This window comes from Zosterops lateralis (assembly GCF_965231275.1).
Source record: "Zosterops lateralis genome assembly, chromosome: 1".
NCBI classification, from domain to species: domain Eukaryota; kingdom Metazoa; phylum Chordata; class Aves; order Passeriformes; family Zosteropidae; genus Zosterops; species Zosterops lateralis.
In genome coordinates, this window is record NC_139762.1 from 26,849,756 (window position 1) to 26,874,416 (window position 24,661).

The 24,661-nt window shown below is 40.3% G+C and overlaps 3 protein-coding genes across 8 annotated transcripts in view; 2 read left to right on the plus strand and 1 right to left on the minus strand.

Annotated features, from left to right (window-relative positions):
• Window positions 1-1,836: 1,836 nt before the first annotated feature.
• On the plus strand, window positions 1,837-15,132 carry MIOS (meiosis regulator for oocyte development). 2 transcript variants are annotated; one of them, XM_083875236.1, is made up of 12 exons: window positions 1,868-1,936; window positions 2,506-2,586; window positions 2,864-4,230; window positions 4,427-4,525; window positions 5,420-5,677; window positions 6,497-6,666; window positions 8,403-8,468; window positions 9,071-9,229; window positions 10,003-10,155; window positions 11,335-11,539; window positions 12,612-12,741; window positions 12,982-15,132. In XM_083875236.1, the coding sequence occupies exons 3-12, from the start codon at window positions 2,934-2,936 to the stop codon at window positions 13,076-13,078; spliced, it is 2,634 nt and encodes an 877-aa protein (XP_083731362.1). In that variant the 5' UTR covers window positions 1,868-1,936; window positions 2,506-2,586; window positions 2,864-2,933; the 3' UTR covers window positions 13,079-15,132. The 2 variants fall into 2 exon arrangements, with proteins under 2 accessions (XP_083731363.1, XP_083731362.1); XM_083875237.1 differs by lacking the exon at window positions 2,506-2,586 and having other exon boundaries at window positions 1,837-1,936.
• Window positions 15,133-17,156: 2,024 nt separating this feature from the next.
• RPA3 (replication protein A3) lies at window positions 17,157-20,573 on the minus strand. Its single transcript, XM_083871922.1, has 4 exons — window positions 20,440-20,573; window positions 20,151-20,225; window positions 18,601-18,709; window positions 17,157-17,709 (listed from the first exon to the last, which is right to left on the minus strand). Exons 1-4 carry the CDS (start codon window positions 20,536-20,538, stop codon window positions 17,627-17,629), a joined length of 366 nt encoding a protein of 121 aa, XP_083728048.1. The 5' UTR covers window positions 20,539-20,573; the 3' UTR covers window positions 17,157-17,626.
• A 30-nt stretch (window positions 20,574-20,603) lies between these two features.
• The window catches only part of UMAD1 (UBAP1-MVB12-associated (UMA) domain containing 1), a 77,927-nt gene continuing 73,869 nt past the window's right edge, over window positions 20,604-24,661 (plus strand). The window contains exons 1-2 of one of the 5 annotated variants that reach the window (XM_083871933.1): window positions 20,614-20,657; window positions 23,500-23,551. The gene's annotated coding sequence lies outside the window, so the exon portion shown is untranslated. Of the gene's footprint in view, window positions 20,658-20,760; window positions 21,143-23,499; window positions 23,552-24,661 lie in introns of those variants that run through there. The other 4 variants (XM_083871936.1, XM_083871935.1, XM_083871934.1 and 1 more) reach the window with 4 other exon arrangements.

Sequence of the window (24,661 nt, forward strand, 5' to 3'; positions counted from 1 at the left end):
TTAGAGACAAGAAAGAAGACAACAGACATTAACACAAATGATGTTCAAAGCCACTCCATATACATTTTTAAAATAAAGGGTCTAAATATATGCAGATTATTGAAAAGATGGATGAATGACTTATCATACATGTTCTTAAAAGTGTTCTGCTAAGTTATAAAACCATTGGAAAGGTCATTAAAAATTATGTGCTGTAATTCAAACAAGAAAGCTAGAAAATATTTACTGAGGAAGCCAAAGTATATGCATTTCCTTTCTTTCATGAAAAAGGAAGTACGAGAAGCAGTTAAAGTAAGGAACTAATGTCCTGCCTCTAACAGAGATGAAGAAAACTTTAAAAATGTGATTTAAATATGTGAATTTAAATATTTCCAGGCCAAATATCACTGTTACTATATGAAGGAAGTTATTCTGAGAGAATCTGAAATTGTCCAATTAGTACTTCAGTTTATAATTTTTATTACAGAGTATTTTAAAGAGCATTGAAAACAAAAGGAAAAGGTAAAAGTCCACATCTCCATGGCTTTGCAGGTTGTAAAATTCTAATCACAGAGGAGTGAGGAAATATGTGTAATTTTTTTATCCAGGTAATTCACATGTAAGACAACTTTCTCAGTGTGCCATCAAATAATGGGAAAAGTTGCCCAGAGATGGTACATTGTCCCAACCCCCCTGTGCTTTGGCTTTGAGTAGGGGCCCAGAAAGAGGGACAGAGTAAGACTGGTATGAGGGAGGAATTCTTTACTGGAGTTTGGTGAGGCCCTGGCACAGGCTGCCCAGAGAAGCTGCAATGTCCCATCCCTGGAAGTGTTCGAGGCCAGGCTGGACAGGGCCCTGAGCAAGGTGGTACACTGGGAAGTGTCCTTGGCAGGGGTGTTGGAATTGATACCTTAGGATTTTAGCTTCTGTATTTTTCATATATTTGTAATCCTGCAATTCTTCAGTGTATTACTCTGAATTCCATATAGGGCGTGAGCAACAGGTTTACCATTTTGCTCAGACAAAACAATTCCTCTCTAGGTCTGGGAATCAAGGACACCTTACTGTTTCAGGCCCTGAGAAATGTAAACAAAACCGAGCTGGGCAGGGGGGAAACAAACTTGGGTAATGATTTCATTACCTGACGCTGTAATTGGAAGATTAACTCCCAATACGCAAAGGGACCAAACTCAGGAAAATATGAAAACCCGTGACCCCTGGTCCATTTTTGGGTGTAGCCCCTGGGGGGAAGCTTCGTCTGCCCTAAATGTACCTGGAGGCCCTTCAATAACTATAACCGCTTTTTATTATCTTAATTTTGTCTGGCCTCTGTTTTCAGGCAGTCCCAAAACGCATCCGAATTAGATGCTTTTTGTGGTCACAGGATGTTTCGGCTGGAAGGGGCCGCAGTGGGTGCTCCAGCAGGGCCATCCTGGAGCCCATTCCCGGGAGCGCATCCCGAGAGCTCCCGGCCCCCCCCAGCCCAGGGCTGTCCCAGGGCTGTCCCAGGGCTGTCCCAGGGCTCTCTCCGCTCTCTCCCCGCTCCCTCCCCGGCCCCCCCCAGCCCAGGGCTGTCCCAGGGCTGTCCCAGGGCTGTCCCAGGGCTCTCTCCGCTCTCTCCCCGGCCCCCCCCAGCCCAGGGCTGTCCCCGCTCCCTCCCCGGCCCCTCCCGCCCAGGGCTCTCCCCGCTAGGGGGCGCTGAGGTGCCGGCGGCGCGCGGGGCGGGCGGGGCACGTGACCCCCGCGCGCCAATGGGAGGGAGGAGCGCGGCCGGGACCGGAAGCGCGCGCGGGCGGCCTCGCCCAGCGGAAGCGCCCCCCGCGCGCGACGCTTCCGCTTCCCCTTCCCCGGCGCGCCGGAAGCGCCGCCGCAGCGCGGAGCCCTCGTGCGCTTCCCGGAGCCCTGCCCGGGCGGCGGCGCCGCTGCAGCGGCCGGGCTGGAGCCTCCCGCGGGCTGGGTGAGCGCCTGCTGCTCCCGGGAACGGAGAGGGGGAGGGTGGCGGTGTCCCGGCTCGAGTCCGCTCTTGCGGCCGCCTCCGGCTTCGCGTCTCCTGCCGGGAACGGGATGCGGCCGGGGGCCCTGCGCCCCCTCGGGGGCGGGTGAGGGGGGTGATCTGCCAGCACACGGAGGCGGCCCAAGTGGAGTAAATCATGCTGGGTTTTCATACCTCCCGATCTTTCATGTCCTTTTCTACAATAATAGCAGAGGTGTAAAGGATCCGTGGGGTCTGTTTGCACATAGGCGCGTGTAGTGATTCTGGGCATGCAGCTACCCAAACTGCAAACGGAGTATTGACAGTAATGTGCCTGTTTGAATGTTACTGGACCACAATACGAACGGAGACAAGGTAGCATTGGGGTAGGTGGTGGGATTAGGAGCGGTACAATAAAATGACAATTTGAATTTCTGTTGAAATTGTCCAAGAGAGGAAGCCTTTCTAGCCTGTGGAGTTGGCATTGTTGACAACTCTGTCAGTTGACAAAACTGACAGACTCTAATTTTTGTCACTTAATGCTTTTTAATTAGGGAGAGAATTTCTCTTCTGTGTTTGAGGGAGTGGCTCTTTCCTAGCGGCACACCCACGTATCCTGCCACAGCGCATCTTGGGTAATGTCTTCTTGCTTAATACTGGTGTGGAGTTTGTAAACACAGCAAATCTTGTTGTCATCACTTTGTAGGTGGCTCTGTTGGCTCTGTCTCAGTACAAACATACCAGCAGAGACAGCATGTACTGTAAGGAGAATGCTTAATGATTTGGCCTGAAATGTGTTACGTATTAAACTCTTGGGCTAAAAATAATTTGGTTTTGTTTGTTTGATGTTGATTTCAGATTGAAAAAGAACTTGGGTTTTGATAACATTCTTACAAATTATTTTCTCAACAGTTTCCGTATGCATGGATATCACCTGAATCTTCTTAGCAGAGCTTAAATTGTGTGTCAACTTACCCTAGCCATGAGTGGCTCCAAACCTGATATCCTGTGGGCCCCACACCACGTTGACAGATTTGTTGTGTGCGATTCAGAGCTGAGCCTTTATCACATTGACTCTGCTGTGAGTTCAGAACTCAAGGCAGGGTCCTTGCGGCTGTCGGAGGAAACTACAGCTACACTGCTGTCAATAAATTCGGATACACCCTACATGAAATGTGTGGCTTGGTATCCCAAGTATGATCCCGAATGTCTCCTTGCTGTTGGGCAGGCCAATGGCCGAGTGGTACTCACCAGCCTCGGGCAAGATCACAACTCAAAATCTAAAGATCTCATCGGCAAAGAGTTTGTTCCCAAACACGCTCGGCAGTGCAACACCCTGGCATGGAACCCATTGGATAGCAATTGGCTTGCTGCTGGCTTAGATAAACATCGGGCCGACTTCTCAGTGCTGATCTGGGATATCAGCAGCAAATATGCCCCAGAGACTGCAGTTGCCACAGAGAAAGTAAGGCTTTCAGCAGGAGATGTGGAAGCAGGCCTGGTAGTAACAAAACCACTGTATGAATTAGGACAGAATGATGCTTGTCTCTCTCTCTGTTGGCTTCCACGGGATCAGAAGCTGCTGTTAGCTGGAATGCATCGAAATCTGGCTATCTTTGATCTTAGGAACACAAGCCAAAAAATATTTGTAAACACCAAGGCTGTCCAAGGAGTGACTGTTGATCCCTATTTCCATGATCGTGTTGCTTCCTTCTATGAAGGTCAGGTTGCCATATGGGATTTAAGAAAGTTTGAAAAGCCTGTTTTGACCCTGACAGAGCAACCAAAACCCTTAACAAAAGTTGCATGGTGTCCAACAAGGACTGGACTGTTAGCTACTTTGACAAGGGATAGTAACATCATTAGACTGTATGACATGCAGCATACCCCCACCCCTATTGGAGATGAAACTGAGCCGACAATAATTGAAAGAAGTGTCCAACCATGTGAAAATTACATTGCTTCATTTGCCTGGCATCCCACGAGTCAAAATCGAATGGTAGTAGTGACTCCCAACAGGACTATGTCTGACTTCACAGTTTTTGAAAGAATTTCACTTGCATGGAGCCCAGTGACATCCTTGATGTGGGCTTGTGGACGACACTTGTATGAGTGTACAGAAGAGGGAAAGGCTAGTTCCTTGGAAAAAGACATAGCAACCAAAATGCGCCTCAGAGCTCTGTCAAGGTATGGTCTTGATACTGAACAAGTTTGGAGGAATCACCTCCTAGCTGGAAATGAAGATCCTCAGCTGAAATCACTTTGGTACACTCTGCATTATATCCTTTATTTTATTGTAGTTTTTGTCCTAAGGAAGTAATATACCTTTATATGAAAACGACTTACATAAAATGCATTGCAATCTTTAATTACAGTGTAACATCCTGTAACTATCTTGTATATGTTAACACGATGTGACTTTAAATTTTTAAAAACTTTTTTGGGAAAAAATAAGCTTCCTATACATGAAAATACTTATGAAGCAGTATACTGAAGATATGGATCAAAAACTTACAGGAAACAAAGGTCCCTTAGTTTACGCTGGCATTAAATCAATTGTGAAGTCATCTTTGGGTAAGAATGTTACAACTTTGCTAAGTGTTGTTGTAGTATGTTTGCAGAATGATGCACTCATGGGTTTGTCTTTGGCAATTGTTCAAAGAGGCTATTTAGAGTATCAAACCAAAGTATTTCTGTTCGTGTTTTAATAATATAAGTTAGCAGAGTTTTCAGCATTCTTGGAAAGTCAGTAATTGTAGAAGCATAGTATCCTCAGAAGTAAATCTTTCAATTATTTCAAACATTTGAGTTTTGACTATGGCACTAAGAATTCTTGCTCCCTGCATAACTATTCCATTTTTCAAAGCTCCACATCAGGGTGTACTTCTAGAAAGGTGACTTTGCTGCAGGCACTGCTGATGCATTAAACACATTTGTACAACTAACTACATTTAAATAAGCTGACCTGTTCTGAAGTGGTGATTGCTCCTGGTTCATCACATTCTGCCTCTCATGCTCACTGCAGATTTTTTTTAGTATAATTTATTATTTGAATATTTCTTTCTCTCTTACATATATGTATTATTAATAACTATGCTTCTTGGAGCACAAAATGAGTTCAGTGGTGGGAAAGCTTCTAACACATTGATGCCGGCTGAGAACTGGTAGAGCAGGTTCTTGTGTATTATGTATTTTGAATTTGAACAAACTGAGAACTACTGTCAAATGTAACAAGTGATAAAAGAAAGAAAAAAGACTGAGGAATATGTGTCAAGCTTAGGTGCATAATTTTTAGCAAATTGCAATAATTTTGTGCATGCTGCTCCTTACCATGGAGTCATAAGCAGTGTTAAAATACTAAAACATGATACCCAGCTTTTGTACCCTGCTTAGTGATTGAAGTCAAAGCCTTGTGTTGTGATTGCAATTAAAGCTGTGATTTAAGCATAATTTATTTCCCATTTCTAGGAACAACAGAGAACCTCAGGCAGAGCAGGAGTGGATCTGATAGACAGGCAGATATTATTCAATATCTGAGTGAGGAGAGATCTTTGGCTTTGCAGCTCTGTGGGTGGATAAAGAAGGGAACAGACTTAGATGTGGAACCTTTCCTAAATTCATTGGAACAGGAAGGAGACTGGGAGCGAGCTGCTGCTGTAGCACTTTTCAACTTGGACATACGGCGAGCCATACAAATTCTGAATAAAGGGGCTTCCTCAGGAAAAGGTGTGTATTGTGTTTACTCTTTTATTTTGGCACTGTATCATGTCAGTAGATTTTTTCTGTTAACAGAATTATGGAAGATAGTATGGAAGAGATGCCTGTTGTATTGTAAAATTGTTACTTGAAACACTTGTTGAATCCTGATATTTCACTCATCAGACCACCATATGTCATACTGTCTATTTAAAATAGATCATATGTTTCAGAATTTCCTACTGATAAAAGCCCCAGAAAGACATGTGTTCAGAACTAGTGGGATTCTTTTTATTTTAATGGAATTGCTGGGGGAAAAGAGTGTCTGTGCTTTCCACAGTGAGGATTCAGAGTGAAGACATGCTATTTTCAAATTCAAGAATAAAATTGAACTTTCTGACAGAATGAATATTTAGATTAAGTAGTTTTCATGTTTTTAGGAAACTTCTTAGCTAGAAACTTTTGTATAAAATTGTCATTCTCCCCCTAGGTCTGTTAAACAAAGGCTGGATATACAATCCTGTCTTTTCACTTTTTGTGGATATGAATTATGATGATGACAATCTTTTATGATAGCTATTTCAAAATACCACAAGTAGTGTGACATTTAAAGAGGCTGTCATGCATGTAGATGCTAACTTACCTGAACAGACACATTTAAAGCAAAATCTATTATACATGATAATGTCTGCACATTAATTTAGGTTATGTTAATTCTACTGCATTTTGTGTTGCATCTTGACAAATTACTGTTTCAAATGGATGCTTTATTTATGGTTTTAACTGGATTTTTTTTTTAAGTCCTTAACTCAAATAATCTTGTTTCACTGATTTATTTTCATAAACCAGGTGATCTGAACCTAAATGTAGTAGCAATGGCTCTGTCAGGCTACACAGATGAGAAGAACTCACTTTGGAGAGAAATGTGCAGTACTCTGAGACTGCAGTTGAACAATCCCTACCTGTGTGCTATGTTTGCTTTCCTGACGAGTGAGTCTGGTTCATATGATGGTGTTTTGGTGAGTAAATTTCTGTGTTAGGATAAAATTTCTTTATGCAATAGGAACATATAGATATGTGCACATATGTAGGAGGAGTCCTATAAACACCAAGAATTAATAAAATTTAAACCTATTATTTTATCCTGGTGCTGGCAAATAGCATTTCTTTCTGCAAAAGAGACATATCAGTGAATGTTATGTTAGTGAATAAGTCATGCATAAACAGCCAAAATATCGATTATAGTTAACACTTTTTTTAGAGGAATTTTATCTTTAACATGGAGTTATTAAAGCTCTAGAATTGCATTATCAAAATAATGTAAGCAGTGGGAAGAAACAGAAGAAAGATTAATAATGGAATTTCAAAAAGCAGACTAAATGCAAGGGAGTTTGCAGAACCTTCATCAAGCAACATTTGCATTGAATTGTATTTTATTTTCCCTTGCTTATTTGTTTAATATATTCATTTTGTTGAAACAGTAAATAGAGTAGTTCCAGGGCTTCTGAAACTGATGAAATGGAAATGCCATTTGAAGGGCAAACTAAATCTTTAATAATGAAATGCTTTGAGCCTTTGGAGGAGTTCTTGCTTAGAGAATAGTGGAAATACTTGATTCAGTAAGAATTATTTAGCCTAGGAGAGGACTCCTCTAATGCAGCAGAGTAATTGGCCCAAAGCTGTTGAAAGTGAAGTTGACATAATTTGATGCTCTTAGGGTAATGAAAAATAAAAAAGTTCAGAATCCCAGAGGGGAGAAACATGAATTTCTTTTTTTTGTTCTGTCTGTCTTTGAGAGAGAGTATTGTTGTTCTCTGTATGCTGAGTCATAATTTCATAGATTGGTTATTGATGAACTGGCAACTCTCACATGATAAGGTGCTGTTTGTTTTGTTTTAATTTTAATTTTTCCTTCAGTGAGACCTGTTGAAGTCTGCATGAAATATTTTGCCAAGCACATCTTGTTTTGGCAATGTCAGTCACAATTTCTAATCTGAGAATATCAGAGGGAAAAATATGGGCATAGCTAAGTATGAGAATTAATATAGAGAAGGTTTTTTTTTCTTCAGTGTCACATCTAGTAAAATGGTTAAAAACCTGAAAGTAAGTATTGATACACTGCTGGATCTCAAGAGTTAATATACTTGAGAGAAATTAGTTCTGGATGTTTAGGTTTTTTGGCTTGGGATTATTTTTTTTTTTTTTTTTTTTTTTTTTTTTTTTTTTTTTTTTTTTTTTTTTTCTCTTTTTTTCTTTGTTAACTTTTGTTTGCAATTTAAGGAAGGAATGGAGTGGTTAGGCTAGTTATTTTGTAAATATAGTAAAGGAAACTTGGTTTGTTTTTCTTCTACCTGTGACGTAGTGGGACTCCTGCCTACACATACTGAAGCACTAAGTCCTTACAGCACTTGCAAAGTTTCTTTTTTTGTAGAGTTTCATAAACGGTGTAGGATATGTTGTACCAGGCTTTCCTGGTAGATTGTTCCCATATCTGCAGTCTTCCTCTCGTGTATCTGAGTACAAACAAGTAAGCTGATGCTTAGAGTTAGCCTTCTCCAGATGTCACATTTTCTTTGTGACATCTGGAGAAGGCTAACTCTAAGTTACAATCTTAGAGTAACTCTAAGTTACTCTTTCTTTACAATCAATTTCATTATATCAGTTAGACAGTAGTGCAACTGTTTTGGTTTTTACAATGCATTGGAAAAATAGAAATATGTATCTGATGTTAGCATTCCTATTTTTCTCTCTAAAGTATGAAAATAACGTAGCTGTACGAGACAGAGTGGCATTTGCTTGCAAGTTCCTCAATGATGCTCAGGTAAGTTTGTGGCTGTACATTTAAACAAACTTTTAAACTGACCTTTATTCAGAGGCAGAAGAAACTCTGGGGTAGAGGGGTGAACAGTGGAAATAATGAGTCATTAGTGATTTGTTTTTTCTTCTCACAGTAGTATACAAGGCATGGTATAATCTAGTTTTTAGTTTGTACTTACAGTTTAGTTTTTGATTTGGTTTTTGGTTGGTTGGTTTGGGGGCTTTATTGCTTTTGTAGGTTTTTGTGAGTATTCATTACATGGCAGTTCAAATGCAGTTAACTGTAGACCTGTTTTACTGGAGAGTATTTCCATTTATTCAGTACTTATTTCCAAGTGTTAATATTCTCTCAAACTATGGTTTGGTTTTGCGACAGAAATGTTCTATTTTAAATTCACTAAAGGATTGTAAGAATACATAACCTCTCTCCTTCCAGTTTCTATCAGGAAGCTTAAAGTTTGTTTATAAACACTTGGTTTCATGCAGTGTCATACGATGTAGTAATTTCATTTTTTCTGCATAACATCCAGCAAGCAACACATACTGTTAGCAGCAGATGCTGTTTTTATATGTATTTATATATTTCTTCATCTGTATTTTTTATAGCTCAACAGGTTTATTGAAAAGCTGACAAATGAAATGAAAGAGGCTGGGAATTTGGAAGGAATACTGTTAACAGGGCTGACAAAAGATGGAGTTGACTTGATGGAAAGCTATGTTGACAGAACTGGAGATGTCCAGACAGCAAGCTATTGCATGCTACAGGTTAGTATGTCATTCCAAAATAAATTTTATGGAGGAAAACTAAACGTAGTTTCTTTATCAGGATAATGTTGAATCTTGTGAACTGAAAAATACTTTCTGTATTAAATTGGGACAAGTAGTTGTTTGTTTTTATTTTTTTGGTTTTTTTGTGGAATCATCTGAAACTCCATGTTCTCTGGTAATTATGTGTCTTCACACTCTCTGGTTGAGGTAGCTTGAGGAGGGATAGTAGGGGAAAGATACTAAAAGTCGTAATCCTTTTCACTAGCTGAACTGGGAATACCCATTTATCTGCTTATTGCTGGTGTATTTCCTGACATTTTAATTTCTTTTTTTTGTGCTTTCAGGATTTTGGTAGAGAACAAAAGTGAGGGTTTTTGTTTGTAGGCTTTGGGTTTGTTTTTATTCTAATAATGGAGTTATCTTGGCCCTTACACAGAGGCAGCTATTGCCAGCGGTGTATTTAACTGCAGGTGCAATCATGACAGTGATACAGATTGTGATACGTGACAGAACTTTCAAATCCTTCATCTCACAGACATGACTTCTTAGAAGGGCATGGCAGCACAAGTATTTTCAACCAGAGAGAAACTGAAGAAAACATTTATCAAACTCAGAGTACAATTTAACAGAAAATTAATCTTCTTCAGAATAAATGACACTGTATTATTTCTTATATCTTGTAGTACACTTTGTAAAGCCTTTTGAGAAAGTGAGTAATATGTATCGTGTGTCTTTAACGTATGTCTGAAACTTTTTCCTGCCTACTTTAGGGTTCTCCGTCAGATGTACTTAAGGATGAAAGGGTTCAGTACTGGATTGAGAACTACAGGAATCTTTTAGACGCTTGGAGGTTTTGGCATAAACGTGCAGAATTTGATATCCACAGGAGTAAGCTGGATCCCAGCTCAAAGCCTTTAGCCCAGGTAAATATAAATCTTACATGAAATATGATCAGTCCAGAAAGAAATGTGGCATGGTACTTCTATTAAAAAAACCTTGCTGGCCATATCTTGGTTTTCATGAGGATTTATGTGCAAAAGAAAGACTTCAACTTAGCCTGCCCTAAAAAAAAAAAGGAGGTGCCACTATTTTTTTTTTTTCAAATAGCAGGTCTTTCATAAACTTTAACCTATCAACACTTTTATTCTGGGGAAACTGGAAACTTATTTGATTTTTTTCTCTCACATGCTGAAAAATGAAATCAGAGATGTATCACCTGGCTGAATTCAGTGTCAGGGTGAGACTGACGCTGAAACCATGAACTAGTTCACATTGCTTCTTTTTAATTGAACAAAACCCTCAATGCTGTTTTGAAGCCCTTGAACCTGAAACTAAAGTGAACAGCAGCAACTTTCATTATCAGTTCTGAACATCCACTGACTCAAAAACTAGTGCCCTGCCCAAATGCTATCTTCTTAACATCTGGTGGTAGTTTCAGCCAACATGGTCTTACCATGGCACCTTTTACTCTCATTTGTTAAGTATGTTCATTATGAGCTTTAGGGCCTGAGAGTTTGTGAGGAAAGCTGGTTTTGAATTCATTTATCAGTCACAGCTATTTAAGCAGAATTGTCCCAAGTGGGAGGGAGTGGAGTTTACTGCTCCTTCTTTTTATTGTTTACATAAATAGCCCTAAAGAATTTAAAATATGTGCTCCTTGGTATCAAGTCACAACTTGTGACATGAGAGATGGAGATAAATAATATTAAGATAATCCTTTTGTTGGGAATTGTAGTGTGAGTCATCTGACTATAAAGAGGGAGAGACCAGACTTTATATAGTAAGTAAAATAAAACTAATTTCTTCCATTACGGGAGATACAGCTTTTACTATCTTAAATAATATCTCTCAAAGTTTTAGTAATTGTGCATGTTTCTATGTGCTTTTGAAGGCCTACTTCAAAATTAAGGCCTACTTCTCAGGGCTGTGTGCCTCATCTATGAGCCAAGATGTTAAGAGCTCCTTCACAAGTAGCCTTGGCTTTCCAGGGCACTCTCTAGAATATCTGGTAAATAAATGTTAATTAGCTTGAATGGATTCACTCACGGGTATAGCAAAAGTGGAACCAAGCCAAAAAATTAATGGGCATTTGTTCTCTTTAGGTGTTTGTGAGTTGCAATTTCTGTGGGAAATCAATCTCTTACAGCTGCTCAGCTATTCCTCATCAGGGGCGAGGTTTTAGCCAATATGGAGTCAGTGGTTCTCCAACCAAGTCAAAAGTTACGAGCTGTCCTGGCTGCCGTAAGCCCCTGCCCCGCTGTGCGCTTTGCTTGATAAATATGGGAACACCAGTTTCCAGCTGTCCAGGTATGGCACAGTGAGTTTTAGTGATTCAGCTACAGTCCTAGTTAGAGGCCAAATTAGCAGTTCCTATTGAAAGATCTACTGTTGCACTTACTTTTTCTATTTGTGCTTATATTGTAAATATTCGTACTCATCATTTTGAAGGGAGAAGGACCATAACTGAGAACTTGCTTACATCCCATCTAATTTTGTGATGAAACCTTTGTTTCAATTCTTAATGGTCAGGCACTATGCATAGTTACTTGGTTCTGGCAGTTTTCCGTGAGGTTGTCAATTCCATGGTTAGACAGAGGTAAAGATCCAAGTACTGTGGGGATCAGTATTTTGAGCTTTATGACTGAAAGAAATGGAGAGTTTTCTTGAGATTAACTGTAGGCATGATGCACAAATCTTTGAACGTAAATGAATTAATTTTTAGCTGGAAGAGGAAGAAGGGTGTGGTGTACTTTCTGTTACTAAATATGAAAGAAAGCATGAGTCATGCTGTCATAGCTAAGAGTATTATGACTAGAATCGTTTGGTTCTAAATGCCTTTGGCTCAGCATTACATAAGGTCTAAATGAAAAGGATTTTGACCATATTTTTAAGTTAGTCTTATTACAGAACCATGAGTAGCTGTACAGTTGTCATGTTTATTTACCTCTTCTCATTCTTTCACTGATCTTTGTTATGACTTCTATATTGTACTTGTTCCAATTCATAACTTAGATTTTGTTGATTTTTTTTTTTCTAAAGAAAAAGATTTCATATGCAGCAGAACAGGGCCATAATTTACTGGAATATAAATCAATAAGTCATAAATCACCATTGAAGGAGATTCTGTCTGTAAAACTTGTTTAATAGGCAAGTTCAGCGTATTGACAAGATGTGAAGCAACAGCTTAGCAGTCTAATTCTTTTCTGGCGTTCTTCCAGGTCTTAAGATTTTTACTGACTTCTCTTTTAAAATCAGGATGCTTTTTTCACGTAATGTTCTTAATTTCAAAATTATTTTAATGGTGTTGCTGGGACTGAAATATAAATGGAGTATAATGATTTACAGCCATATTTGTGGGGATGGGTTTGCCTCTGGACAGGAGGATCCAAGTCAGATGAAAAAGTGGATCTTAGCAAAGACAAGAAGTTAGCCCAGTTCAACAACTGGTTTACTTGGTGTCACAACTGTAGACATGGTGGACATGCTGGTCATATGCTCAGTTGGTTCAGGTAAGCTGATGTTAAAATTTTGTTATTTCACATGTGTGTTCTGCACTGAGTAGAACATGTCTCCTTCCCTATCATTATAAAGTTCCCTATCTATCATTATAAAGTTTAAATAATCAAACTTAACTACGATACTGAGTTTTTCTATATACACCTCTGCACATAGTTAAGTATATAATTTTAATAAATAATTGCAAAATTATTTAACCTGTTTTGTCTTTTTTTTTGGCTGTTGGTATTTAGGGACCATACTGAGTGCCCAGTTTCTGCCTGCTCTTGTAAGTGTATGCAGCTGGATACAACAGGAAATCTCATTCCAGCAGAGACTGTCCAGGCATAAATACTGTTAGAAAATGTGTGGCTCTCTAATGGATGTCCTTCATAGTCCAAGCAGATATTTTAGACAAAGGTAATTTGTGACTTACTGTGAAAAAATAAATTGCTATTGAAGTAGTAAAATGATGTGTGTATGACTGTGCTTGGTAGAAACAGCTATTCCTGAAGTGAGCCTCTAGGTACAGGACTGAAGAAAAGCACTCCTGGAATTCTGGACTCCTTGGATTTGCTAAAATCCAAAGAAGACCTTTATTTAAAAAGTTTTCAGGATAATGGCTGATTGGTCCCAAAGCTGAGTTTATATGCTGTGAAAGCAGACCTTCAAAATAAACACTTGAAAAGAAGATGGCAAAGTGATGCTGTGGATTCTTCTGTTCATTGTTTGATCGCTCTCTTGTATGCAAATGACCGTTTGTTTCCTTGTAAGTTTATTCAAAGTGCCACTGCTAACTGTCTTGTAATAATTTTTATTTTGAAGAAAAATCCCTTTCTTTCATTTCCCAGGTTTTGTTGATAGTAAAGAAATGTCTTTGCAATTCAAGTTCTTACTTCACTAGACTACATATCTAGCTGATGCAGATTTTAATGCTAAAGAGTTTGGGGTTTTCTCTCCTAGTGATGACTGTATCCCCAAGAAGTCATGTGACTGTTTCAGTGCAGAGTGCAGGTAAACTACGGGAGGTTATATCTGATCAATTTTTAACTTAGTACTGTGAAGATCTGGAATCTCAAGGACTGGAGACTTGTAAATACATAAGTTTTAAACTATGTGCAGAGTTTTGACTACAAAAATGTTTGAAGACTTTGAGATAATCAGCATTTCCCTGTACTTTTGAAATATACTGGGAAGCGTGGAATCAACCTGTATAAATCCTGCTTCTGGTCAGTAGTGGACACCCATCTGCTCCCAATTTTAAGTAATTGATCAGAGTACTTCTAGATGTGTTACCAGCTGGAATTAAAATTATTTATTAACTTGAGAGAGCATCAATGATATTTTGCTAATCCTGTGCTAGGAGCTAATTGGTATTGTTGTCCTTGACTTTGTAGGCAACAAAATTCACACAAATTAGGGAAAAAACCAAACCTGTTTTAAGGTATGTGATAATAACATCAGTTTACTTGGTGTGTTTATTTACAGTATATGAGTTACTCAACACTTGTGTGCTATGAAATACTAAATGGAATGCTAGCAATAAACTGGTACTGTTTCCAGGACTGTGAAAATTGTTGTTTTAAAGAGAATATATTGTAATATGCCACTAGTTCTATGTGCTGTAGTGTAGTTTCAATAAGATAAAATGTGGAAATTCTGTGGATGTAGAAGATTACATCCAGGACTTTGGGTTATATTTTCTGAGTTATCAATAATGTAATACATCTGCTGGATTTATTTTGATCTAAAATTGGCAAAGATCATCTTTTAAGTTAAAAATCTAAGAGGTACTTGATAATTCTAGGCATGGGAGAGCAGTTCCTTGTTTTTTCTTTTTTAGAATATTTATTTCTCTTTCTAGTATTTTTGCACACTTCACATTGCTGTTGAAGAGCTCTTCAAAATGTTCTCCATTTATAAGTGTAAACTTGGGCTTACTGTATGATACCCTATTTATATAAATACAGGCAATAAAGGTTTTTGTTTATGTAAATGAGGATTGGTAAGTGTCAAGTGTTTGTTTTTTAGTCTCATGTAGTAAATTTTCCTGATAATTTCCATTTTGAGGTGAATGCAACTACCAACATACAGTGGCTTGTTTTCTCATGTAAAGAAAATTCATCTGTAACATTTTCACCTCAACCATAACTGTGTGTGTCAAATTCTATCACTAAGTTAAATTACATGCTCACTTTAATACTCGTATCTTTGCAATGTTGTGGATTATGAATGTGCATATTCTGGCCCTGTGAGTTTTGGCTGTTGAAATTTGTAATCAGGATTTCAGGTCAGTAGTTACACCATTTGCAAAATTTACAAAGCAAGAGCTGTATGTTTTTTAATTACCAGATTTTTTTCCTTGTTTCGTTTTTAAATTAATAAAAATGTCATTTAGGGGGTTATTTTTTGTTTTCTAACACAAAGTATAGCTACACCCATTTTATTAGCTGCAGTTATTTTTTTGTTTACTATTGCCTGGTAAATCTCCGCTCAGCGCTGCTGATGGTCTCCTTGCATGTTTTGATCCTGTGGCACCATGCTGATTACATTTATTTGTTGTCATTTCCTTAGATGCTCCAGCCTTGCAGCCCTTCCTTGATTAAGCACAAGTACTTTCCATCACACACACAGGTTCCTTGCTCATGAGCACCACACAAGTTGTGCACAAGACCATGCCCAAGCCAGGACAGCACAGCAGGCAGGCAGGGTCAGCCAGGAGCCCAGCAAAAAGGTATCAAGTCTAAGAAGTCAGTCATAAGTCTAGTGGGAGCAGTCCTGTTCTAAATAGCATGAACTTCTAGAAGCCTGCTCCAATGAGACAGCATTCACTTCATATGCTCCTTCTCCTCTCCCAGGTTCCCACCATTCACCAGCCTCCTGTCCTCCCAAAGAAGACACCAGCTCTCTTCATGCCTTCCATTGGTGACATCCCTTTCTGGTGTTTATGATTCAGTTGCCCTGGTGGCTCCCCTTTGGTCAGTGTCCCACAAAGCCCCTACTTCCCATTTTGTTATCTGTGAGGTCTGGCAGTTTCTCACCTTTCACTGTGTGTGTGGTGCTTGGGTCCTGCTAACCATCAGGCCTAGCAGCAGGCCCCTGGCTGTGTCTTTCCCTTGGTATCTGTAATGGCTGGCAGTTTTCTGCATGGTAATGTAGGAAATGATGCTGATAAATGCATATATGACCTGAGCACTTCTCTAATACCAAGAACATTTTACAGTTCCTTGCATTGCTGTCTGGTTTGTACAGCCCTGTAGCCAGGGTAGGCCATTTATTCACACAGCCTAATAGTCTGTAGAGAAGCAGACAAATGAAAAGTGTGTAAGGGAAATTTTTACGTGTGTACAGCTTGCCCAGCCACCTTTCGCTGCTGCAGGACTGCATGAACAAGAGTCTTGACAAAGAGAAACCAGCATTTCCCACTTAGTGTGTTCAAACTTTCCCTCACAAAACCTCAAACCCCAGGCTGGTCTCTGAAGTGCTAAAGCCATCTAGTGGCAGCCTGCTCCACTGGGCCTGGGTGGTCTGGGTAACTGTACATAATATTTTACAGAGTATATGTACGCACACAAAATACCAATTTTCTAAAGCAGAATAGAATAAAATAAATGCTAGGAAAACATGCATGCAGTTATTAAGAATTACATTTGATTCTACTGAGCACTTAAACAGAGTGGTGATAGGGCATGGACCATTGTGCCACATGGACTTGTGTCCTTTTTGCTGTATAAGACTGCTTCCTACCTCAGAAGACCTCCTTCCCAGTGAGAAAACTATGTCACTATCTGTCTTCTAGGTGGGGAGGGAGAAAGAAACAGATCCTCTCTTAACTTGATCATCCCCTCCAGGTTGTACTGAGTTTTAAGTGTAAGTTTTTGAAACATATTCCTTGACTGAAAAAAAGAGATAGCTATAAATAAGCACAAAGCTAGCAGTCTTATTAAGGCACTAAATCAAACTACTAAACTTAAAACCTGTTTGTACAAATGTTTAATGAACATAGCTACAGTTTATTTTAAATACTTTGAAATACTTTATTAGTTCCCAGAGACTATTTTCAAAGTTCAATTTTACTTTATATGTGTTACCTCAAGTGATACAAAAATTTTGCTAAGTATTTTAAGTAGCCTGGATAGTAACAAAATTGGGGACTGTTGGAAGTTCCTATGGTTGGTCACCGTGACAAGCTGGCTGAATCCTGGTACTGCTGCTTAGACTCCAGCCGAGAATGAAGGCTGTGATGGGACTTCAACTGTGCTTGAAGTCCCCAAGCCTAATTAGACACATTCCAAGTGTTTAATATCAGTGCAAAGGCCAGAACTTTGTATTCCACTTTGTTAAATTTAACTGTGTCAGGTAAATTAGAACAGGAGTCGCTACGTATCACTGAAAATAGCCCTCTAACATTTAATGCTGACATGAATGGTTAAATGTAGGGAATCTTTTTTATTGGAGAAGATACCATTTTCAAGATGCAAAATACCCTCCCATTCAATAAATTTAAATCAAAGCAAATTAAATCAAAAATCTTTATATTGAAACTCCCACCAAATTTTTTTCCATACAAGTTTCCAGTAATGTATCCTTGAACCTCTACCAACTAGAAAAGGATGCTTACAAAATTTCAGTTTCAACAAGTCTGATCTTGCAATAGAACACTCCTCATAGATGCAAAAGGATTAAATACATACAGCAAGTGAGACTTTCACATTTGTTCTCCTTGCTGAATAAATGCATTTTCAAAGAAAATACTCTTCATAGGCAGTACTTAGCACATGTAACAGTGTCTTTTCAGTATATCTGTTGAAAATAAATGCAACTGTTACCATGCTGTCAGGCAAGAAACCACAGTACTGTTGTCCCCTCTGAAGCTCTAAATACATGCTAATAAAAAAATCAAGTGTTCATCCCAGTACCAAACGGGAAGTATTCATGGAATTCATGAATAATTTTTAGTGCTTCATTGTAGAGTTCCAGATCTGAAAAACAGCAAAGGAAATGATTATAATGCATAAGCTCAATTCCCCACAAGTTACTGACAAGATTCAAGTACTGCTTATTTTAAAGCAGTACTGCTGAGTGATGCCAGTCTCCCTCAAGCTCCCATTTTCCCCTGGGAGGAACACTCATGGGTTACTGGAGAGTTACTTTAAGGCCTGCTAGCTGCACAACCAGGAAAGGTCCAGGGCAAGGTGAGAACCACGTGGTCATGAGTGGGAGAACAATCAGGCCACAGCAATGATCTAGACTGGCTCCAGCACTGAGTCACTTCCTACAGTTTAACCATAAACCACTATATTTGGTACAGAAGTTTTTTCATGACACTCCTTTTCTACATCCTTGTAGCAATTTATCTGAACAACTTAGGCCATTCCCTGTAGCAGCCAAATTGTCTGTAGATAAGAAGGCACCTGCAGTCTTGTTTTTTAGAATTTTCAAGGATTTGTCAAGGCTACGGGAACAACAACAGGTCTAAAAATAATGAGCAAGAGCCTGGGAAAGTGTCTACAAGAAATGCAAAACTCAGAAGACATACAGCATGGTGATGGATACTTGACAAATTAGGTGCCCTGAAGGATGTGTACCTGTCTGATGGACAAATGACTTAGCCCATTGAGAGACTCCTGCAGGCATGGACAGCAGTGCTAGAAACTATAACTGTGGCTTTATGTAAAGAATAAATGGCTTCTGTTGGAATCATATTGATTCATTTATTTCAGTACCCCATTTTCCCCCTGCATACCCTGCTCTGTATCTGGCAGGTTGAAGACCTTGTCCGTAAAAAAAGGTAACTAGGCTTTCCCTTCTCATTTACTGCAGATAAGGCCAGAACTCAAAATGAATTTGCCATAATGTATATTCTTACTTACCAAATGCACTTTTATCTTCTCTGAACTGGACAAATGATGCACACATGATGGTTGCTTGATTTGTTACTCTTCCCACCACTTCAATAACTCCTGAAATTTCCTCATCCAGCTAAGAAATACACCAAAGATGAAATTACTAACATTAAATTAGCTGCTGTCTTTACTGCACAGCTAGGAACTCTCCACAACTGATAGTATGTTCAGATTCTGTTCCACATCAAAAAATATAGTACTTCTGAACAGCCTTGTCACCTTCCCCCCCCACTAAAAAAAAAAAAAAAAACACAACCCACAAAAACCTTGATCCACTTAGAAATTTACAGGTTTTGTAATAGCCAATTCAATACCAACAACAACAAAAAAATTAAGACACATCAAAGGAAAGATACTGGTTCATAAGTATATAAAACTGTGCCATTTAATCACTGAACAGAGACTAATCTAGGACATGGAGAGAGAACAATTCTGATTTTAAGGCACTGCATTCAAACCTGTGTCAATTATAGAACTCTCTAAGAGTTAAGGAGGTATCACACATTCCAGAGAGCAGTTCCAGTGTTCCACATTCAGGAGGTATATCTGGAAATCATTTCTTAAGTAATCTGTCAGTAAGTATTTAGAATACAAAATTGTCACTAATAAGCCTTTGGTTGAACAAAGGAAAAAAAGGCTAAAAATGATATCTTACGCCAAAATAATACAGCTTGAATGTTTGTTTTTTAAGATACAAATTTTAACAGTGCAGTACTATTTTGGTGATGCTCTTCCAATACCTAAGTCTTATTTTTACTTTCTATTAAATCTTCTAGAATAATTCCATCCCCATAATTTTGGGGTCTTGTTGAAAGAGGGAACTACACATACAGAGTGAAATATATTGAAAAGGAAAAAACTTAGAAAGCATTTTGATTAGCAAATCAATTCGTTTCCCCACTGACATTGAGTGAATTAGAGAGATGAATCAGAGGACAATGTTGAAATGTTATTTCTTCAGTGGTAGGTGATAACAAAGGAAGCAGTATTTTTGTTTCGTAGTTCTAATTACATGTTATACCCATTGCATTCATTGCTTGGGTTTTTTAAAGAAAAAATGCTTCAAGCGAACTATGGAGTTTACTGAAACACTATGACAAGTGTTCTAAGAGGATGTAGCAATATTAACTTAAAAAACTCTTGAAAACACCATGTTCTTTTTGATTATAGAAGCAATAAGAAAATGGGAGGAAAGACTGAAATTTAAATAAAGCTAATAAACATAGTGGAATATATTAGACTCTGAATAACTAATAGATTAAGACAAAATAGGCAGACAGGGATGTGTCTGACAAGGAATGAGTTCTGTCTCTTAACACCAGCTGAAAATTGATGAAGACCAAAGCAGCTCATGGGTAAGAGGCCTACAAGTTAGCTGAAAGAGGCAAGAAAGAGAGACAATGAAATATAGGTGGAAAAGCTCCAAACATGGAAGGCATGTACAGGTTTCAGAAGGGACAAAACCTCCGAAATCCATGAGGCGACATCAAGTGTTTCCAAAGCATTCCTTAACTTACAGGCTCGCTCAGCTCCACGGTCGTATGCTTTCCGAGTCCATCCGTGAGCACGATAAACTTCCCGCTGGGATGAATCTACAAAAGAACACTTAGGTCTAAAAAGGATACTCGGCCTGTGCGCTCCAAAGGCACCTGGAAGCGCCACAGCTCTGGCGCCTCAGCCAGTTCTTTCCCGCAGTATCCGTCCGCCCCCCGCCCCGCTCCCAGGCCGCCTGCAGCCCCAGGGCCGCCCCAGGCCGCCGCCGCCTCTCCCGTCCCCGCTGCCGGAGCCGCCCAGCGCCCCGCGGACCTTCTCGACGCGCCCCACGAAGCAGACGGGCTGCCCGATGTGCTGCGCCAGCTGCCCGGTGGCGATGCGCGGCCGCGGCACCTCGTGGATGTCACCCATGGCCGGCGCCGCTTCCCGCTTCCCGCCTTCCGCCGCGGGGGGAGGGCGGGCCGGGAACGGCGCGGGGGGGCGGGACTTCCCCTCCGCCCGAGGCCACCCGGAAGCGGAGGCGGCGGTCGGTGAGAGCGGCGGCGGGAGGGTGTGGGGCGGAGGGGCGGCTGCTGATGCCGCCGGGCGGGGAGGGCGGCGGGGCCGGGTCCCGGGGAGGCCGACCCTCAGCTTGTCCTGTCATTTCATCCTTTTAAATCGCCCCGTATTTCCCCTCCCCTGCGTTTTCCCTCTCCCTTCAGCTGCTGGTCCCGCTCAGGTGTAGTTTGGCAGCGTGCCCCGGCAACCAGGAGGGCAAAAGGCGTCCTGGGATGCGTCAAGCGCAGTGCAAACAGAGGTGATTGTCCCGCTGTAGTCAGCGCCGTGTGGCCTCACCTGAATATTGTGTACTTTTGGGCTCTTCAGCTACATCCAGAGGAGGGAGTCAGAGCTGGTGAAGGCGGTGTCCTGTGAGAAACAGGGCTGAGGACTTGGGGTTTGCCTGGCTTGGAGAAGGGGAGGCTGAGGGATGGCCTCGTCCCCTCTACGGCTCCCTGAGGAGGGGACGTGGAGGCAGGTGCGGATCTCCCTGGTGTTCAGTGGGTGTCCCAGGGTACACGGGAGTGATCCAAAGCTGCACCACAAGAGTTTTAGACTGAACATTAGGAAGCATTTCTTTTCCGAGAGGGTAATCAAACACTGGAACAGGCTTTCTAGAGAGGTGTCAAGCCTGTCAGCGTTTAAGAGGCATTTGGACAATGTCCTTAATAATATGCTTTAGCTTCTGATCCTCCCTGAAGTGGTCAGGCAGTTGGACCACATGATCATTATAGATTATTTGATTCCGTTGTAGATTCCATCTGAGCTATTCTGTTCTGTTAATTTTATTTCACTGTTGAAATTGAGGTGGTGCTCAGTCTCCAGGTTTAGAACAACTGATGGATGTCAGACAGATACACCATCTGGACATGACACTTGCCACTATCCCGCCTTTTTCCATGTGTTTTCCCAATCAATCCCTGGCATGGAGAGGTTCCTCCCAATTGCTCTTGTGGCAAAGGGAACTCACATATCCCATTCTGCATTTGACAGGGTGTTGCCAGCAGGCTGAGGGAGCTGCTGCTTCCCCTCTGCCATGCCCTGGGGGGACACCTGGAGTGCCGGTGCCAGGGCACGTGTGGATGTACTGGCAAGGGGCCAAAGAAGGCAAACAACGAGTATGGGAATGGACCATCTTATTTATGGAATAGGAAAGACTGAGACAGCTGCAACTGTTTAGCCTAGAGAAGAGAAGAGAAGGCTCAGAGCACTCTTATTAATGAATATAAATACCTGAAGGAAGGGTGCGAAGAGGACAGTCAGGCTCTCTTCAGTGGTGCCCAGTGAAAGGAACAGAGGCAAAAGGTACAAACTGAAACACAGGAGGTTTCTCAGGGGACATCAGGAAACAATTTTGTCACCATGAGAGTGACCAAGCACTGGTACAGGTTGCCCAGAGAGGTTGTGGGATCTCCATCCTTGGAGATAGTGAAAAGCCACCTGGATACGGTCCTGAACAACCAGATGGTTCTCCTTAAGCAGGGGGTTGGACCAGGTTGCCTCTCAAGGTCCTTTCCAACTGTGGCCATTCTGTGGCTGTGATTTCCTTTTCTTTTCTAGGAGTGGAGTTTCAGGAAATACTTGGGAAAATCTAACTCTGCTCTGGTTTAAAAGGGCAATAGCAAAAACGCCCATGTGCCGACTGTCTCTTCTATCCAGCTACGGGCCAGTCCACCTTGCTAACCAGTACCAAGTGGTTTTTGTTAGTTGGCTGGGGTAGTGTTGTTATACAGCAGTAGCTTGTGTCAGCTTGCCAAGGAAACAAGCTCCTGCCAGGCACTGTGCAGAACCAGCATGTGACCAGGGAGTGCACTGGAGTTAAATCCCATATGAGATTTAGCTGCTTGTCATCCCCTCAGTGTCACCGTGGCATTCGCCTGTTCAGTATTTTATTTGCAAGAGAATATCCTCATCTCCATAGCATATCTTCAGAGATTTGCAGGGAGACTGTAAATCACTGTGGCTGCTGGAGCAAGGTGCAGCCGGCTGCTGCACAGTGGCCCTTCCAGGGCTGAAGAGTTTGAGGGGTCAGCGGCTAGAAAAACATTTTGTACAAGTTCTTACAAATGCATGTCTTTATCACACTTAGCAGCTGTTGAAGGCTTGCATTCAAAAGAAAATTGTTGGAGGGGAAGACAGTAGGCTTCAGCCTGTCGAGTATTGTATTTTATTAACACCTACCTTTCTCTTTTTGCATTTCCTGTCTTCAGGGTTTTGAATGTTTACATCAGTTTAAGTGCTGCTATTTCACTCCTGGCTTTGTTTATGTCACCTGTGCTTTTATTGTCTGACTTGGTTGTGGCTGATTTTTTATGATTCAGCCTCTTCAAGTGTTTTTATACTGTGGTAATTTGGGTTGTATAGTTCTTGTATTTCTGCTTTTATTAAATTTTATAAAAAACATTAAAAATAAATACTAACATTTTAGGTAATACAGAAAAAAACTTTGTTAATGTTACATTATACATATATCCATATTTTTTTTTTTTAAATTTGGGATAGTTTCCATTCTTCTGTTTTCAAGAAATACAAACTAAAGAACCATGACTAATGTTAATGCCAGAGAAAAGAAATTATATGCCTTTTTTTTTCCTTCTTCACGTAGTAACTTAGGCTAGGCCAAAAGCTTTTAAACTGTTCTTTTGGTGTCACAGAGAAATATTTTAAACATGCTTATTCTTGACTCTTAAATTCGTTGTTTTCATAATAAGAAGGATTGCACAGGGCTGTAAACATCTTGCTCTTTTTCTGATTGCTGCTTTATTGGTGAATCACAGCAGATGGTAGTATGGAAGTGAGAACTACTCTGATGCTCTCTGTTTTCTTTTTCCATAGATTGTATATCTTAAGCTGCTAGCTGTGAAACTATTCCAGTTCTTTCTTTAAGGTCAGTTTTGTGTCTTCTTCTGTCCTCATTTCATCATTTATGTAATTACTGGCAGTGCCACTACAATTCTGCTTTGCTGTATTACTGGGCATTGTCTCTTCATCTTAGTCTGCATCTTTGGTGTTTTCTACATTAAATTATGATTTTCCTCAAGTACTGTGAACATTCAGAAAAGGCTGAAAACTAATGGTAAATATACTAAAATCTTTGTTGTACAGAAAAAAAATTTATTGGATTTAACATATTGGTTTGGCTCAAAGGTCACCTATAGTTCTTGTCAAAAGAGACTGACAAAATGCAGGAGGAATAAATTAACCCCTTTGTGCAGCTCTGTAACTCATCTTTGTCCAGTGCCACGTATGTTCTCAGAGCCTCACAGAAAGACAAAATATTTTTTGCAGCCTCACAGAATTGCTGTAGCTCAGAGCTTATTATTTGCTAATGACTGAAGCCATGCCAAAAGCATTATTCTTAACTATCAGCGATTGTGTTCACTTTTTTTTTTTTTTTTTTTTTTTTTTGGTGAGAGAGAAACATGAGGAGGAAGGGAATTGCATATTCCTACCAAGGGAGATTTTTATCTTTAGGCAGTGAATTCAATTTCAGGTCTCCTATAGAAATAAAATTAATCCCATCTGGAAGGGAAAAGTGCTATGCTATATAGGAGAAATGACTGCAGGAATGTGGTACTATCTCTGAATGGTGGGTGTATTTTCTGTAATTTTGTGCTGACAGCTTTAAAAAAAACCCACAACTAAGTGCTTTTTTTCTCAAGTCTGTGTGACCATACATCCAGGTCCCAAAACTTCAAATTTAATTTTTGCTCTGAAATGAAACTTGTATGAAACCGGTTGTTCTGAACTTTCATTACCTGAAACCTCATCTTATCTACAAGTAGTAAAACTGCAGCCTGATTCTGCAAGTGCTTAAACTGTGTCCTTATCTTCAAGAGCACGAGTGTTTCCATTCAGCTCTGTGTTTCTTTGTTGGATAGGGGCTTTGTTCTGTTTTTAACATGTGATTCAGGAAATTTAGTGGTTGCATTTCCCGTTGCTGGGGAGATTTATGTTTACTTTTGAAGTAGCACAGTTAATAGGATTCTTAAAAGAG